This window comes from Rhodamnia argentea, chromosome 1, assembly GCF_020921035.1.
Source record: "Rhodamnia argentea isolate NSW1041297 chromosome 1, ASM2092103v1, whole genome shotgun sequence".
Taxonomy (NCBI): domain Eukaryota; kingdom Viridiplantae; phylum Streptophyta; class Magnoliopsida; order Myrtales; family Myrtaceae; genus Rhodamnia; species Rhodamnia argentea.
In genome coordinates, this window is record NC_063150.1 from 33,254,799 (window position 1) to 33,269,200 (window position 14,402).

The window sequence follows — 14,402 nt, forward strand, 5'->3', positions numbered from 1 at the left end:
ACGACACGATGAATTGACTGTGGAGCCTTTCATCGCCCAAGAATGAGAAATGTAAATGACCTGCTCGGGTTTTGTTTGGTCGTCCGGCCTTATCTTATTAGTTCATGTTTGCTATGGAGATGTACTTTGCTTACAAACAATCGAGAATCCCATTATTCTTTTTTAAATTTGAACGGTTGATGGAGCCATTGCACAGTTGCGCTTTCTTTAATTTCATCATGTTGGTTATGCTTTGTACAGATGCGAGATGACTTTTCATAGTTTGATTTGAACCCACTTTTACCTGTCCTCAACTCCTGATCGGACCAAAAAGGCTAGAAAAGACCAAAGAAGAAAGCTGAGATTTATCAGCAGTGCTTATGCATGGCTTTGTCAAGTCACTTCTTTTGAGATGGGAAACATCATGACAAGGTTGAAATTATAATCGATCTCGTTTGTCCCACCCGACAATCCATTGTCGGGGTTAACGAGATGAACACGAGTCTGAGGTTGGCCTCAAGATGGCACGTGGGAGAGGGAGGGAGATCAACCCAATGGGGTCAAAGCAAAAAATAACATCAAAAGACGAGTCTCCTCACATGCCAAGAATGAGTTGTTTTGCTCCTTTTTGTGGACCTGCCTAACCTTGAATTAGTCCAGAGAATTCGCTAAAGCACTTTTGATTATTAGGGTTTGCGAGTTTATGCTCGAGTGTTATGATAGTGAAGAGAGGCAAACTGCCCGATTGAGTTGTACAAGGAGTCTTGTATTGTACCATCACCATATTTGAAGCGCATCTAGAGTCGATACTTACTATTATAGTGACGGACCCAAATAGTCAATCGGCAGGTTTAACTCTTGACAGCTCACTAATCACTTAATTCGTTTGAAGCTCACTACCTCGTGTGAACAATGGCCAAGATCATACCCTTGTCTCCCTTGTTGTTTTATTCTCGTTTCCCCTGCAGGCTGTTTTCCATTTTCTTTGGAGACAATATATATATATTGGTCCAATCGGAGACAAGATATTTGATTAGTGTCACATCATGCATTATCATCCATAATCAAACTAAACATATCAACTTATGGTTTTTTTCTTTTAAAGATGTCTACTAGTTCTAGGGTTTAGGTTTTAGGTGCCCTACCGATAGCTTTTTGCATGTAAATTGTGAAGAGTATAGCGGACTTCATTTGAAATGAGTAAACTTTTGCAAACACGGGTAAATATAAGGCCGAAATGTAATCTAAACTTATTTCAATTCGAGATAAGTTTAAGTAAGAATCAATAGACTTTATCAATAAGCAAACGGTCTAATGAGCCCATCTACCCTCGAAGGGCAATATGAACAAATCCATCACAATTTCATTATATTTCTGTTTATCAATAACTATATGTATTGCACGATGGATGTGAAGAAATAGACCATTATCTCGGCAATGATGAGACAAGCTAGTACTTACAGTGAATCCACTTATTAAGTAGTCATGCATTACGATAGGAACTCTCAATTCTCTAGTAAATACAGCTTTTTTGATCATTTCTTCGCATATAATTGTAGTAGCGCTCAAGTAATGCCCTTTGATTTAACTTGTTTTAGCCCATGCTTTAAAAATTGCTTTGGCACAAAATAAGAAACAGTCTCTCCATATTAACCAATTCATTTTCATAAATCGCATCAATGCTACTCTTCCTTTTATTTATCATTATTCTGCATGTATACAATCTACACGGACGAATTCGCGAATTTGTTAGATCGAATAATTGAATAGCATAGGTAGAAATATCAGTATTTCATTGATTTAAAAGTAAAAATTCATACCATTTTTCATTTCCTTGGGTCGCTAGCCATCGGTCGAGAGTTTCGGATTTAATGCAGATATTTCAGCAACAAATCCAACAAATCTAAGTATTCCACAAAATCCATTTCAATAGAGTGTATGATGTCGATGGCTCGAGGTAGAGCAGTCAATGGGCTAGGGTGGCCCCATTTTGCCTTACCAACCCTAGGGAAACTCCGAGTATAGGCCTAGATCATTTGTACAGTCACACTTTTGGGGTGCTAAGATCCAAAGTCGAGAGGGCTTCTTCTTATTCATTTAAGGGACATAATTAACATGGATATAGTAAGTCTTGCTTGGGCTACTTTAATGGTAGTCTTTACATTTTCTCTTTCACTCGTAGTATGGGGAAGAAGCAGACTCTAAAGGTACTACTAATTGCGGCTAGGAGTCAAATTGTATCAATTGTTTTATAAATCATATTATTTTGCAGAACCTTTTTACTTTTTATTTGATTTTTATTTGTTTTTCTCTCCTTTTTTATTAAGAGGAAAACGTTCTATTATTATATTAAGTGGATACATATCTTCTATGGGAAACAACATATACATAGTGGTTGTCCAAGGAGAGACTACGCATAATATGATCTTACTTTACCACTTGTTTTTATTTTAGAAATCTTATTTATGCTATACTTAGGCTTTGTTGACTCATTTCATATATATATATATATATATATATATATATGTGTGTGTGTGTGTGTGTGTGTGTGTGTGTGTGTGTGTGTGTGTGTAAAGAGAGAGAGAAAGAAGGGGGTTCCTCCTCATTAATGATCCCTATAAAAATCCATAATCGTTTTACTTGAAAAAAATCACAAAAGAAATGATTAGTTAGACATAGACAAAATACATCTCGTAAATATATAAACTTGGCCCCTCCTCATTAATGGAACCCCATAAACATCTAAATATAGTTTCCTAAAAAAAAATCACAAAATAAACATTTACTTAGACAAAAAACATTAACTCCTACCAATTAATAAGACATAAATTTATCCAATTCATATGCAGTAAAAAGATTATGAATTTGCCCCATTAATTAAGTAATCCGTTGACAGCGGTAGAAGGAAAAAGAAGACAGCCGGCCAATGAAAAGAAATTAAAGGCCTTGATTATGGAGGTCGTAAGCGGAGATTACATAGAAAAATATATCTTTTTTCCCCTTTGAGATCCTAATTTCTCTATTTCATAGGTAGCGCAGCACGGTCGGACATGAATGCATGACATTTCATCACAAAACAGCGCCACACACGTAACGAGAACCTAGGCAAAGCACTTCCATTCGCTAAAAAACAACATGGAAAAAGGGTCGCAGCACAAACGGAAAATACAGTGGAAAACAAAGGGAACGAGATTCACATTCTCAAGAACATCCGAACAAAGACATGATCAAGATCAAGTTCAAGATTAAGAATCATCGCCAAAGGTAAAACGCACTTGGAGAACGCCTTCCCGACGCTGCCACTGATCTCCAAGTCAAACGATTCCCTCGTGCCAAAGCGAAGCCAATTTCCATTTTGTGCTCATCCTATTCCTCAGTGCGCACTTCCGAAGTGGGGTGTGACTTATGAGGAAGAATTTACGTTTTGCTGTTGTTGGAGACTGGGGAGTCGGATTCGATTCGAAGCGAGGTCAACCGGTCCTTTTTAGCCTTCCTTCACTTGCAATCTTCCTTCTTAGTGAGACCCTTCTTTCATGGCGCCAACTTTCTTAATTACTTAAAAAAGATTTACATGAGGAGGAGGTCCTCTTCTCTTTGGTATCTTCCTCTCATCGATACAAGTAATGACTTTGTCTCGGGGTAATTATCCGATATGCGCGGAACGGGAGGATTATCAGCCCCTCGATGAGATTAGTAGCGTGTTCTTGGACACCCTATTCAAATATGAAAAAAATAAACCTAGATTTGAAACGAGTACATTTAGAACTTCCAAGCAATGCGCTTCCGATTTGGAGCGGATTGATTCGAGTCGACACAATTATACTGCTCGAATTCTGACTATACTGGCTCAAAGCTTGATCGATATTTGCTGGACCATGTACTTTGAACTACTAAAAATCAACTGGAGCTCCAAAAGAATCCGAGTCAAATTCGAGTGGCTCGTGACCAATTCGACGCATTGCAACCTTACTTCGAAAGTCGTGGCTTCACACCGACAAACAAAGCCACAACAGTTTTTTTTGTTGTAACTTCTTTGTACTCATCTATTCTCGTGGGCATATGCGGACATTCAATTCTTGGGATATATGAAGTTCAGTCAAATATGACCAAGGGAGACCACCCCCACCTGTTTCCTTTTACCCCCTGGGGTTATGAAATAACTGGAATGTTTTCCATACTTACTTTAAACATCCTCTACAAAAAATAGCGGCATCTGCAAGTCCTCAATAAAAAAAAAATCAAATAAGGATTTGAAATGGACATTATTTTAAATAAAGGCCTAAAGTGGCATGACCTTCCCGCTAGAAAATGACACTTTCGTCCTTTATGTTTTTGAATTTTCTTTTTCCTTTTTCGCCGATGGCTAGTTGTCGGCCACCGAAGATGCTAGAAGAGGGCCGGGCGAGGATCGAGGGTGACCCTTGTTGGCCACAGGAGAGGCAGGCAAGGCCGCCCTCGAAGCCACAAGGGAGGCCGGCGATGGCCACCGGGCCCACTTTCACGGTAGCAAAAAAAAAATGAAATGAAAAATAAGAAATAAAAATAATTTTGGATGCCCTTGATTGGTCAAAATATTTAGCCGACCGGTAAGGTCGGGCCATTATTTGAAACTTCAAGTCATTGTTTGAAATTTTTTAATAAAAAAATTGCTTTGTTAAGGACAAATGTCCTTGTGTTCTCAAAAGAATAGAAATGATCAATTTTTCAATAGGATTAATACCACTTAATACCATCAAAAATCTCAAACCGATACATCTGCGACATATTTATCCCAAGCTAATTTTTTAACCAATCAAAAAGTTCAAACTGGTACACATATCACTAATTCACATTAATCTAATGTTTTGACAACCAAAGACTCCAAAATGATATACTTATGACAAATTTACCATCCATTAATTTTTATTAAATTGAACTAATACCATGAAAAACTCCAAATCAGTACACCTAAAAATTGCAAATCGATACACACGTCAACCGTCGCATATCATCAAACTCAGCAATTTGACGATAAAATTTAAAGACAGTTAAGGTTTTTGATGATCAAAATATTAATTTGAGATAAATTTATCAAGTGAGTATCGATATAAAATTTTTCGTAGTATTTATCCTTTTCAATATAAAAAAAAAAAGAAAAGAAAGAAAAAGATTTGCCCTGTTCAGGACAAATGTCCTTGTGATCTCAAAAGAACAGAAATCTTCAATTTTCTTTCATTTGGCGCAGCAGAGAGACCGTGAAGGGTCGTGTAAGACTATAATACTCTGTCGGTCCTTTTTTCCCCCATTATTTCCTCCTCCTCCAAAGTGGTGCGGCACTCGAGCAGTGAGCAGCAGTGTCTTTTTTATGGGCTCTATAATTATTCCCCCCACAACCCAACACAGATTCTTGATTCCTTTGCTTCCCTGCTTTCTCATTTTAAAAACACCACCATCTCTCTCTCTCTCTCTCTCTCTCTCTCTCTCTCTTCTTTTATATAACTGCAGGTTTCCCCGTTTCAGCCATCATCTTCCTGAGCTCAGAGGTTTCGAAGCCGCACCCCTCCTATGGCGATCTGTCTCCTGTTCCATCTCGCTCTCCTGATGCTCTCCTCGTCTTTAGCCCCAACCCACGCGAACTTAGAAGGTACGGCTCCTTCCCACGTAGCTACTAGCAGAGGGGGAAGAAAGATGTTGATATCGTGTTCAAAAAAGCCTTTGTGACGACTTTGTGGTTGAAATGACCTGCGCAGGGGAGGCTCTATATGCGTTGAGGAGGGCCGTGAAGGACCCGGACGGTGTTCTTGAGAGCTGGGACCCCACTCTCGTCGATCCTTGCACTTGGTTTCACGTCACCTGCGACGGCGACAACCGCGTCACCCGACTGTAACTCTCTCTCTCTCTCTAAGAATAAAGAACATTTGCATCTGCACAATCTCCTTCGTGCTATGTACATATTTTTAATGGTGGAGAGTTGTTGAGCAAAAGGAAAGAAAAGAGGGGAATCAAATTGACGGCTTAATCGACTCGTGCAGGGACCTCGGAAATGCAAAGCTGTCGGGGAGTCTGGTTCCGGAACTGGGAAAGCTCGAGCGTCTCCAGTATCTGTAAGTGAAAATCCTCATATCCATTGCCTTTGAATCATAGGAGTCTGGTTCCGCAACAAAGCTAGTCTCTTGGAGATGGGATTTTACGAAAAAGTAGCTCAAACTACCTAAGTTCGTATAACTAAGATCACAATTTGGGGATTGCAATAGATCACTGTGTGATAATACACGACCGACCGACGAGGTAAGTGTTTGTTAACTTTTTGACATCTTCTTATAACCAGTTCAGAGGGAGGCAAAGGCTTAGGAGGAAGGGCAGAAGTGGGGTTGTAACTTCTTTTGGAGAGAACAATTAATGGAAGGGGATTGGTGATGTGAAGTAACTTTTTCCCTACATCAAACACTCAAACCAGTCAAGTGTCATTATGGGTGCTGGACCATGATAGATCTGGGTCCTTAGATGTTGCAATAAATTCATAGGTTGGAGAAAATTGAATGCGTTTGGTGATGCCCATGAATTACAGGGAGCTGTACATGAACCACCTGGAGGGCCCAATTCCAAAGGAGCTTGGAGGGCTGAAGAGCCTTGTGAGCTTGGATCTCTACCGCAACAACCACACCGGCTCCATCCCCGCCTCTCTCTCCAAGCTCTCTAATCTCAAATTTCTGTGAGCCCTCTGTCTCTCTCTCTCTCTCACACACAAACACAAAAACACCAACTATTAGGCCATTGGCAAATTTATTGATTGCTTAGAACTATTTTTCATAAACCCGAGACACATTAAACTTTCGCAATATACAAACGGCGACACAGATTTCGTGGAATTTTTTCATAATTTTTTGAAATATAAATAATGATTTTAAATTTTGGGGTTCGAAACACACAAACAATTGCATCGGCTGAAGAATCTAGGTTCGTGATAACTCGACAACTAGGAGAACATGTAGGCGAATGCTCATACCGATAAGATGACACGCCGTGGAGAAACAGTTCATCCAATTCGGGAAAAAGTGAGAAAGGGAAGGGCACACCTTAAATAAACTCATCCAGTCACTAGAGTCGAAAACATAATCATTTCTATGAACGTTCTTGATAGGTTTTATGAACGACTTGAAAACCTATTAACATGCCCTTGGAGCACTCTCCTTCGATTTGTGCATGAACAATTCAGTTTCTTCGTTCTGTGGGAATGTATCCAAGCGGACATACATTACCTTGGTCATTTATGAGTAGCCCGGCCATTCTTTCATGGAAAACGCGAACAGAAGCAAATAATTAGAGGGGGTTTCGGCTCACGCAATGTCTTTGCGCAGGCGACTGAACGGGAACAGACTGAGTGGGAGAATCCCAAGAGAGCTTACCAAACTTGGCAACTTAAAGATCCTGTAAGCCCGAATCGCTTCAATCGGGTCCCCCAAGACTCTTTTACCTTCGTTTTCCTTCGTTTCGCTCTCTTCTCTCTAACTCACTGCTGCCAAATCTGCACAGAGACGTGTCCAACAACGACTTGTGTGGTACAATCCCTACCTCCGGCTCCTTCTCCAAGTTCTCAGAAGAAAGGTTATTCGAATTCGTTTTCATTGCAATTTTATTCTCTTTTATTTTTCAGTTTAGGTTGAAATGTGGATTTTAAGTTGTTGGCTTTCTTTCTATGCAGTTATGTGAACAACCCTAGATTGGAAGGACCAGAACTGATGGGATTCGTGAGATACGACACTGGTGGGAGTTGCGACTGACCACCTAGTAAAGAAAAAGCCTGAAATCGAGACATAAAAAGCTAGGATATCCTGTTCTTGCGTTTTGAGTTTGGGTTATGTATAGAACTAAGAAACTGCTAAGTAAAGGACTCACGGAGGCGGTGTTTCTTGTGGGAACTTGATGTCTTATGGATACACGAAATTAGGAGCAGGTTCAGAAACTGCAAAGCAATTTTGTTTTATCGTGGTTTTTTTTTTTTTCCCACCGATCTATATCACAAACTCGGCTCCTCGACTGATCAGTCCAGGAGACTCTTGCAAAAGTTTGTAACGATTAGTATGTAATCCATTGCATCTCACAGAATCAACGTGCAGATCTACGCTAATTTCCCAAATAGTAAACAGTGCAGGCAGAAGTGGCAACTGACCTCTAGTAAAGGAAGCGGATTTCAAATACTTGTCTAGCCCGAGCTCGCCAGTTGGAATTGCCTTCGTTGTCGGTGGCCTCCCAGTTCTAAACAATTTAACTTGGGAATTCGGTTTGATGCATAGGAAAGATGTCTATACAACAGTTCTAACCTTCTCCTGCCTAACGATGTCATATACCGGAGGTACAACGAACATAATCCATGAAGATGCCTTTAATGAAGTACTCGAGAGATAAAATTAGCATGGAATAGGAATTATTGCACTTTCAGTGGGATATCAATAGGTTACAAAGATTCTCAGCAAGTGACATACTTCAGCCGCTCACAACCTATGATGCAGAGAATTACATGTGACATCTCTATCTCTCGTAAGAAATGGGGAAAGGAAACTAGGCAAGTTATTTACTTTCATATAAACAAAATCGTAACCCGCAGTTTGAAGAGTCCAATTACAGGGGGAAAACCAAAGTTTGATCGAAAGCTCTGTGTGCAGAGTTGTTTAGCTTAAGCAGTTGCAGTCATCGGTAAAGATCTGTAGCACACTCTCTTTGCAGCCCGTACAATATCCTCAGTCTGTACAAAACTTGAGAATCGGATCAAAGGAACAAGGCAAAAACCGAGGCTAAGTTAAGTTGCAATGAAGGACGATCCGACCCGACCAATTAAGGAATATAAGTATGAATATGTACACTGCCACCATTTTAAAAGATTTCAAGTGCACAAATATCTGCCGCGAACCTGCTAATTATGAATATATTAAAACAAAAGTAACCTGAGGGAGAGCCATTCTTTCCAGGTTTGCCGCGTAAGGCATGGGAACATCAGCCCCAGTAATCCTCTCAATTGGAGCATCAAGATAACCAAAGCTGTCCTCAATAATCGACATGCTGCTCAGAGTAAGAGGCAAAAAGTATAAATATCCATACCACGTTTCGTGTCACACAATAAATCATGCATCACAGAGTAAGAGTTTAAACCCGATCTCAGCGCCAACACCATTTTGGGGAAACCCTTCCTCAACTGTTACCAGTCTGTTGGTTTTCCTGACTGAAGCATTAATCGTAGGTCTATCCAGTGGTCGAATTGAGAGCAGATTTACGACCTGCTTCAGAAAGATTAGGGATCGTCTGTACTGCAAACTAACATACACATTAATTCTCAAGTTTAGTATACCTCTGCACTGATTCCTTCCTTTGCAAGGATCTCAGCTGCCTGAAAATTAAACCCCAAGTCATATCTAATTAGTTCTCTCTCAAACCTTGGAACTCAAAATGAAGGAATACAAAAGGAAACAAAGAAAGGAATATGCTCAGCTGATTGAAGAAATAAATATGAGAAAATTACTGCAAATGCCCCTCGTATGCAAGTCTATATGCAGCTATCCAAGAGACCCCAGGCCAAATCTTGGCAACCTTCCGAAAATTTTCAGCTCCGCCACATGTTGAGGTGATAGAATAAAAATTCTACCACACCCACAGTCTCGTAACATGGATGAAATCTTCCTACAACTCATTGTATTGCTTCACACCAAGGAACAGCACAGTTTCTTCATCTTAAGCTCTTTTTTTCTACCAAAAGCAAAAAATTCTTTCAGATCAGTCTTTTTACTTCACATTGGTTCTTTTTGGACTCTTACCTATTTTGGATATTCTTATCAGTTAATTTACATTAGAGCGCTTTTCCCCGACCAAATGACGAAACCTTTCTTAGAACTATTGAAAATTCTCTATACAAGAATTACAGAGAAGTACAACACCACTTTAAGGAAACAGATGCTCATCCAGTCACAAAAGATTTGAAAACCATCAATTGTTTTGGTGGGGGTGAGTGAGGGGCTGTTGGTCCCTCATCTTGGCTATAACTGAATTTGTAAGTCACAACCCCAACGCATACCACTAATTGGTGAATTCCACTGAAGAACTGTAAGATTCAGCCAAGTCCTTGCAACGCATGATTATCACCCAATAAAAGTACAAAAGCCAGACACACTCCATAAATGAGTACAGAGAATCTCGACCTAGAGCACACTAACATCTTCAAGCAATAGAACTAGCACGCACCTCGAGAGAAAGGCCAACCATTCTCGAAAAAGCAGTAATTGTGACATCCTTTCCTTCTCTCTCAATCTGTGACCATTAGAAACAGTGTGTGTGTGGTCAACAGAATGTTACTGAAGTAAGAACAACAGTCTCTGTTTCTATAAAATTAGAGGATATTACACCTTGGCTTTCCCTATCGGAAGACAAAAACTGGAATCAAGAGCTTCCGCTGAAACAGGAAAACGCTCCCCATACCTGAATAGATAGATAAATAAAATCACATAGAGGTCTGTGAAAAATGATGAGGGGAAAAGACAATCAGCTACCATTGAGTCACCCACATCAGCTCATTTTCAAGGAAGACAACAGGATCAGGATCCCTTATTGCTGCTTTTAGCAGTCCTCGAGCATCTTCCGATGAGTAGGGTGCCAAAACTTTCAAACCCGGGCACGAGCCATACCATGCTGCATAACACTGCACAGATTCCAAAAAAAGTGTGGTGATTGTAGAGTGGAGATGATCCAGAGACTACATGTTGATTTAAATTCGGTGAATTTATCAACAGCAGACAAGCTAAGGCATGAAAAAATGCATAAGGAAAATGAGTCAATGTACTTGAGAGTGTTGGGCACCAACTCCTGCGGCAGCTCCATTAGGTCCTCTGAAAACTATAGGGACCGATATATTGCCAGCCGACATGTAGTTTGTCTTTGCAGCAGAATTTATAATTTGGTCAATTGCCTGCAGAACAAGTGATAATTGAGGTCAATATAAGAAGTCAAATAAATGGTGTTAGTAGAGAGAACGCTGGATGAGAACCATTAATATTTCCAGACCAGAACCATGAATCAAAAACGAAATGGCACACTGCATTCCGGAACGGAGGTCCTAGCACCATTGTTATGAAGTTATTGAACAACTTAAAAGTTCAATATACTTCTCAAGTCTTCAAAACCATGCACCATAAGATAAATTAGACTGGGAAACAATCAAGAAATCTGTGCTGATTCTGATTCCTTCCCCATCAAATATTCATCTAGTGAACATTGAATCTTCCAGACTATCTTCTCATGATCAAACAAGAGAATGTAACTTTCTCATGCCAGCCTTTGAGACGATAAGATCAACACCTTTACACTTCGTTTAGCATCTTTTTCTTGATTGGTTGGAAGGAACTAAAAGGAAGTGAAAAAAAAAAATTTTGAGGAAGAAGATCTCGTAGTTTAGATAAAGAAAAAGGAAGGGAATTGGGGAGAAATGGAGAAAATTACTAATCTTTATTCCTACAAAAGTTCCTTTCCAAAATAGGAGAGAAATGGATGATAATGATGTACAACTCTTTCCTGTTTTTTGCCATTCGAAGAACATTATTAGTAGAAGGTGGCAAACAATTACGATACAAATAGTATTTTGGTCTATCAATGAACTCCATTTCCCTCCACATTTCCTTCTACTTCCTTCCTGTTCTCGTCACATCTTTATATCCATAATAAATTCAGCAGTTACTGGCCTATTCACCAATTTCCAGCCGGAAAACGGACCAAACTGACAGGGATCTCCGAAGACAAGTTAAAATAGATCCACACTCCAAATGACATTCAGAAAGAGAAATCTAGTGATCTAATCTGAATGTCATCAACCTTCAATGATAGTGAAATAGCATAAGGAGTTGACCAATAATTGACAATTGCAACTAAGGACGTCATGATCGGACCCAAAAAAGAAAAAAAGAAAAAAGTAAAAACTGTGGACATCATGACATGAATGAAGTGATCAATTAACCAATTGCATTTATCTTTTGGCATTGAATGCACATAGTTCTATGAAGAATGCTCTTATGCTACACGTCTACAAATTCAAGATTATAACCTGCATAGCAAAGTTGAATGTCATAAACTCCACGACAGGCCTGAGACCATAGTAAGCAGCGCCGACTCCAATTCCAGTGAAACCAGCCTGACAAATACATGGAACAGTCAGGTCAGGTCAGGTCATGATTCCATTAAGCATTACTAATAGAAATGATGCTCAACAGTAGCCTTGTTATCTCTAGAAGGCAATAACCAAAATACACAGACGAAGCAGTATGTACCAAGAATGAATTACCTCTGAGATTGGAGTATCAACAACCCTCTCAGGTCCAAACTTCTGCAAAAGACCTTTAGATACCTACGTAATTACGTATTATAAGCTTTCGGAAATGGAATTCTACATAAGACGTAAGGATTTGTAACATTGAGAACGGGAAAATGGTTTGTTCTTTATTCCATTAGCAATCCAAACCTTGTAGGCTCCCTGGTATTCTCCAACCTAGATTCAAAAGAAACCCACCACAGGGTCAATATAAAGCAAATAATATTGCCACATGTTGAATAAATGTCTTGCCATCTCACCTCCTCACCCATTAGAAAGACTCTAGGATCTGCAGACATTTCCTCATCAAGAGCAGTATTCAGAGCGTCTCTCACCATCATCTACGCAGATGATAACGCACTTATCAATGAAGTAAAGACCCTTTCTGAAAGACACAATGAATTTGTCCAGGAGAGGAAATAAAACATTCCTAAATCATTATCTATATCATTAAGCACTCACTCTCTCACTTATCACATATTCCAATACTACTCTTATTACTTCGCAAACTCATTTCATTGAGTAACCACCCATTTCCACTTATTTGACGGGATGGCTAAGAGATTAGCTATGGGTATATCTAATGAATACCCACTACCACTACATCCACTTCATTAGATAATCACTCCCATTCCTCTCAAAATGTATTGCTTTCTTTCCCATACATAACCTCCCACCATCATGCACTAGCGTAGCGTGCAGTCCTGAGCAATAAGCGAACATGCTGCAGCTGCAGAAGTTGGTATCAAAAATCGCCAAATTAATGATTCTAAGATGTATGACCAATCAGAACACGCGCCATCTTAAATCCTAAAAATGCAATTGAAGAGAAGCAGAAGTATGCCGAGTAACACAGCAATACACAATCAATCATTTGCTTTGGCTAAGCAATTAGGCAAATATTATCAACAAGAGACCCGATCAAAATTAGGAAATACGCGACAAAGTAAAGTCGCGCATTACCTCTTTCGCCGCAGTGGCATAACCCTGTAGCCGTGTGGTCGCAGGGGCGCAACTCTTCCGCAGCCTCTCTCTTAACAACTGCAACAGATTGATCGGATTTGATGTCAGCTGCTGAATACTCACCTAACGACCATGTCTTCCACACGAAATAAAACCAGTGAAAGTTCCAACCGTCAACAAGCAGAGGAAATCTAATCTACTCTCTAAAGCTTTTCAAGAAAGCAGATTTGCCACGCGAATTTACCACTGCATCCGAGCCTCCGGCAGTGGCTTTTCGCCTCAGAATCGACAACATCTTGCGCTTTCGATTCTCGAACTCGAACTTGCTCTCACCGCCGGATGACTACAATCACGGAAACAAGGCTGTCAACAACGTCGCTACGGCGCCGATCAGAGAAGGAAGACTCTACACGACTAGACAACTCGGGACGGCAAAGCGTCGTCGCCGCTGCTATCCCTATGAGTAGAAACTGAGCTCTCGGAAATGACGTCTTGGTAGATTACTAGAGACCACAAAACTACCGGGGCAAAAAGAGAGAGGAAACCAGCTGTATCAGCTCGATTTTCCGGAGAGACGAACCTGATTAGACGAAGAAGAGAGAGCGATCGAGAAGGAGGTGAGACGAGAAGGAAAGAAGCTACTGAAGTCGTAGTCGCGGCCATGAGAGGGCGGTGGTGGTGATCAGGTTGAAGTCTCGACGTGGAGGACGATGAGAGGAGACACCTACAGCTCTCTCTCTCTCTGTTTTGAATTTGGACACTTTTTTTTTTCCCCGGGAAGATTCGAGCGAGAGAGAGCGTAGCGGCAACTGTCGCGGTCATCCGGCCCCACCTCACTGGGCCCACATGTTGGGCCTCCAAGATAAGTAACCTAGGCCCACATATTTTATTTCCGGGCCTTGGGACGGCCCCGTTCCAGGACTGGGCCCGTTGGTGTCAGGACCATTTTTTCCCAATTTTTTGGGCCGAATTACATTATTGCACGCGCAAATTACGTTAACATAGTGGATGGTTGTTGCCGGACTTTATAGAGGGCTTTTTTTCAAAATGTGGTTAAAAAAAAAAAAGAATTACCGTTTTACGTGATTTTTTAAAAAAATTTACCTATTTAGGGCATGTGCCCTCTGCGCCTCTCAAA

The 14,402-nt window shown here is 40.3% G+C and overlaps 2 protein-coding genes across 4 annotated transcripts; one reads left to right on the forward strand and one right to left on the reverse strand.

Annotated features, from left to right (window-relative positions):
• The first annotated feature begins 5,371 nt into the window (after positions 1 to 5,371).
• Positions 5,372 to 7,939, forward strand: LOC115738949 (leucine-rich repeat protein 1-like). The gene is made up of 7 exons (XM_030671765.2): positions 5,372 to 5,602; positions 5,709 to 5,841; positions 5,991 to 6,062; positions 6,527 to 6,670; positions 7,317 to 7,388; positions 7,492 to 7,563; positions 7,661 to 7,939. The coding sequence occupies exons 1-7, from the start codon at positions 5,524 to 5,526 to the stop codon at positions 7,737 to 7,739; spliced, it is 651 nt and encodes a 216-aa protein (XP_030527625.1). The 5' UTR covers positions 5,372 to 5,523; the 3' UTR covers positions 7,740 to 7,939.
• A 604-nt stretch (positions 7,940 to 8,543) lies between these two features.
• LOC115738948 (pyruvate dehydrogenase E1 component subunit beta-1, mitochondrial-like) lies at positions 8,544 to 14,032 on the reverse strand. Of its 3 annotated transcripts, none has more exons than XM_030671764.2 (15): positions 13,845 to 14,032; positions 13,509 to 13,607; positions 13,265 to 13,342; positions 12,562 to 12,642; positions 12,452 to 12,478; positions 12,275 to 12,337; positions 12,038 to 12,124; positions 10,784 to 10,909; positions 10,509 to 10,642; positions 10,350 to 10,422; positions 10,189 to 10,254; positions 9,302 to 9,340; positions 9,106 to 9,230; positions 8,901 to 9,015; positions 8,544 to 8,701 (listed from the first exon to the last, which is right to left on the reverse strand). In XM_030671764.2, exons 2-15 carry the CDS (start codon positions 13,557 to 13,559, stop codon positions 8,633 to 8,635), a joined length of 1,134 nt encoding a protein of 377 aa, XP_030527624.1. In that variant the 5' UTR covers positions 13,560 to 13,607; positions 13,845 to 14,032; the 3' UTR covers positions 8,544 to 8,632. The 3 variants fall into 3 exon arrangements, with proteins under 3 accessions (XP_030527624.1, XP_048140082.1, XP_030527623.1); XM_048284125.1 differs by having other exon boundaries at positions 13,509 to 13,638; positions 13,787 to 14,032; XM_030671763.2 differs by having other exon boundaries at positions 13,509 to 14,032.
• Between the last annotated feature and the right edge of the window lie 370 nt (positions 14,033 to 14,402).

Excerpts from the sequence above, each read along its gene's own strand:
- LOC115738949 (XM_030671765.2), top strand. The coding sequence starts at position 5,524 with ATGGCGATCTGTCTCCTGTTCCATCTCGCTCTCCTGATGCTCTCCTCG. Across the intron at positions 5,603-5,708 it reads AACCCACGCGAACTTAGAAG|GGGAGGCTCTATATGCGTTG; the intron begins GTACGGCTCCTT and ends TGACCTGCGCAG. Across the intron at positions 5,842-5,990 it reads GACAACCGCGTCACCCGACT|GGACCTCGGAAATGCAAAGC; the intron begins GTAACTCTCTCT and ends CGACTCGTGCAG.
- LOC115738948 (XM_030671764.2), bottom strand. The coding sequence starts at position 13,559 with ATGTTGTCGATTCTGAGGCGAAAAGCCACTGCCGGAGGCTCGGATGCA. Across the intron at positions 12,338-12,451 it reads AATACCAGGGAGCCTACAAG|GTATCTAAAGGTCTTTTGCA; the intron begins GTTTGGATTGCT and ends GTAATTACGTAG. Across the intron at positions 10,643-10,783 it reads TTGGTGCCCAACACTCTCAA|TGTTATGCAGCATGGTATGG; the intron begins GTACATTGACTC and ends GAATCTGTGCAG.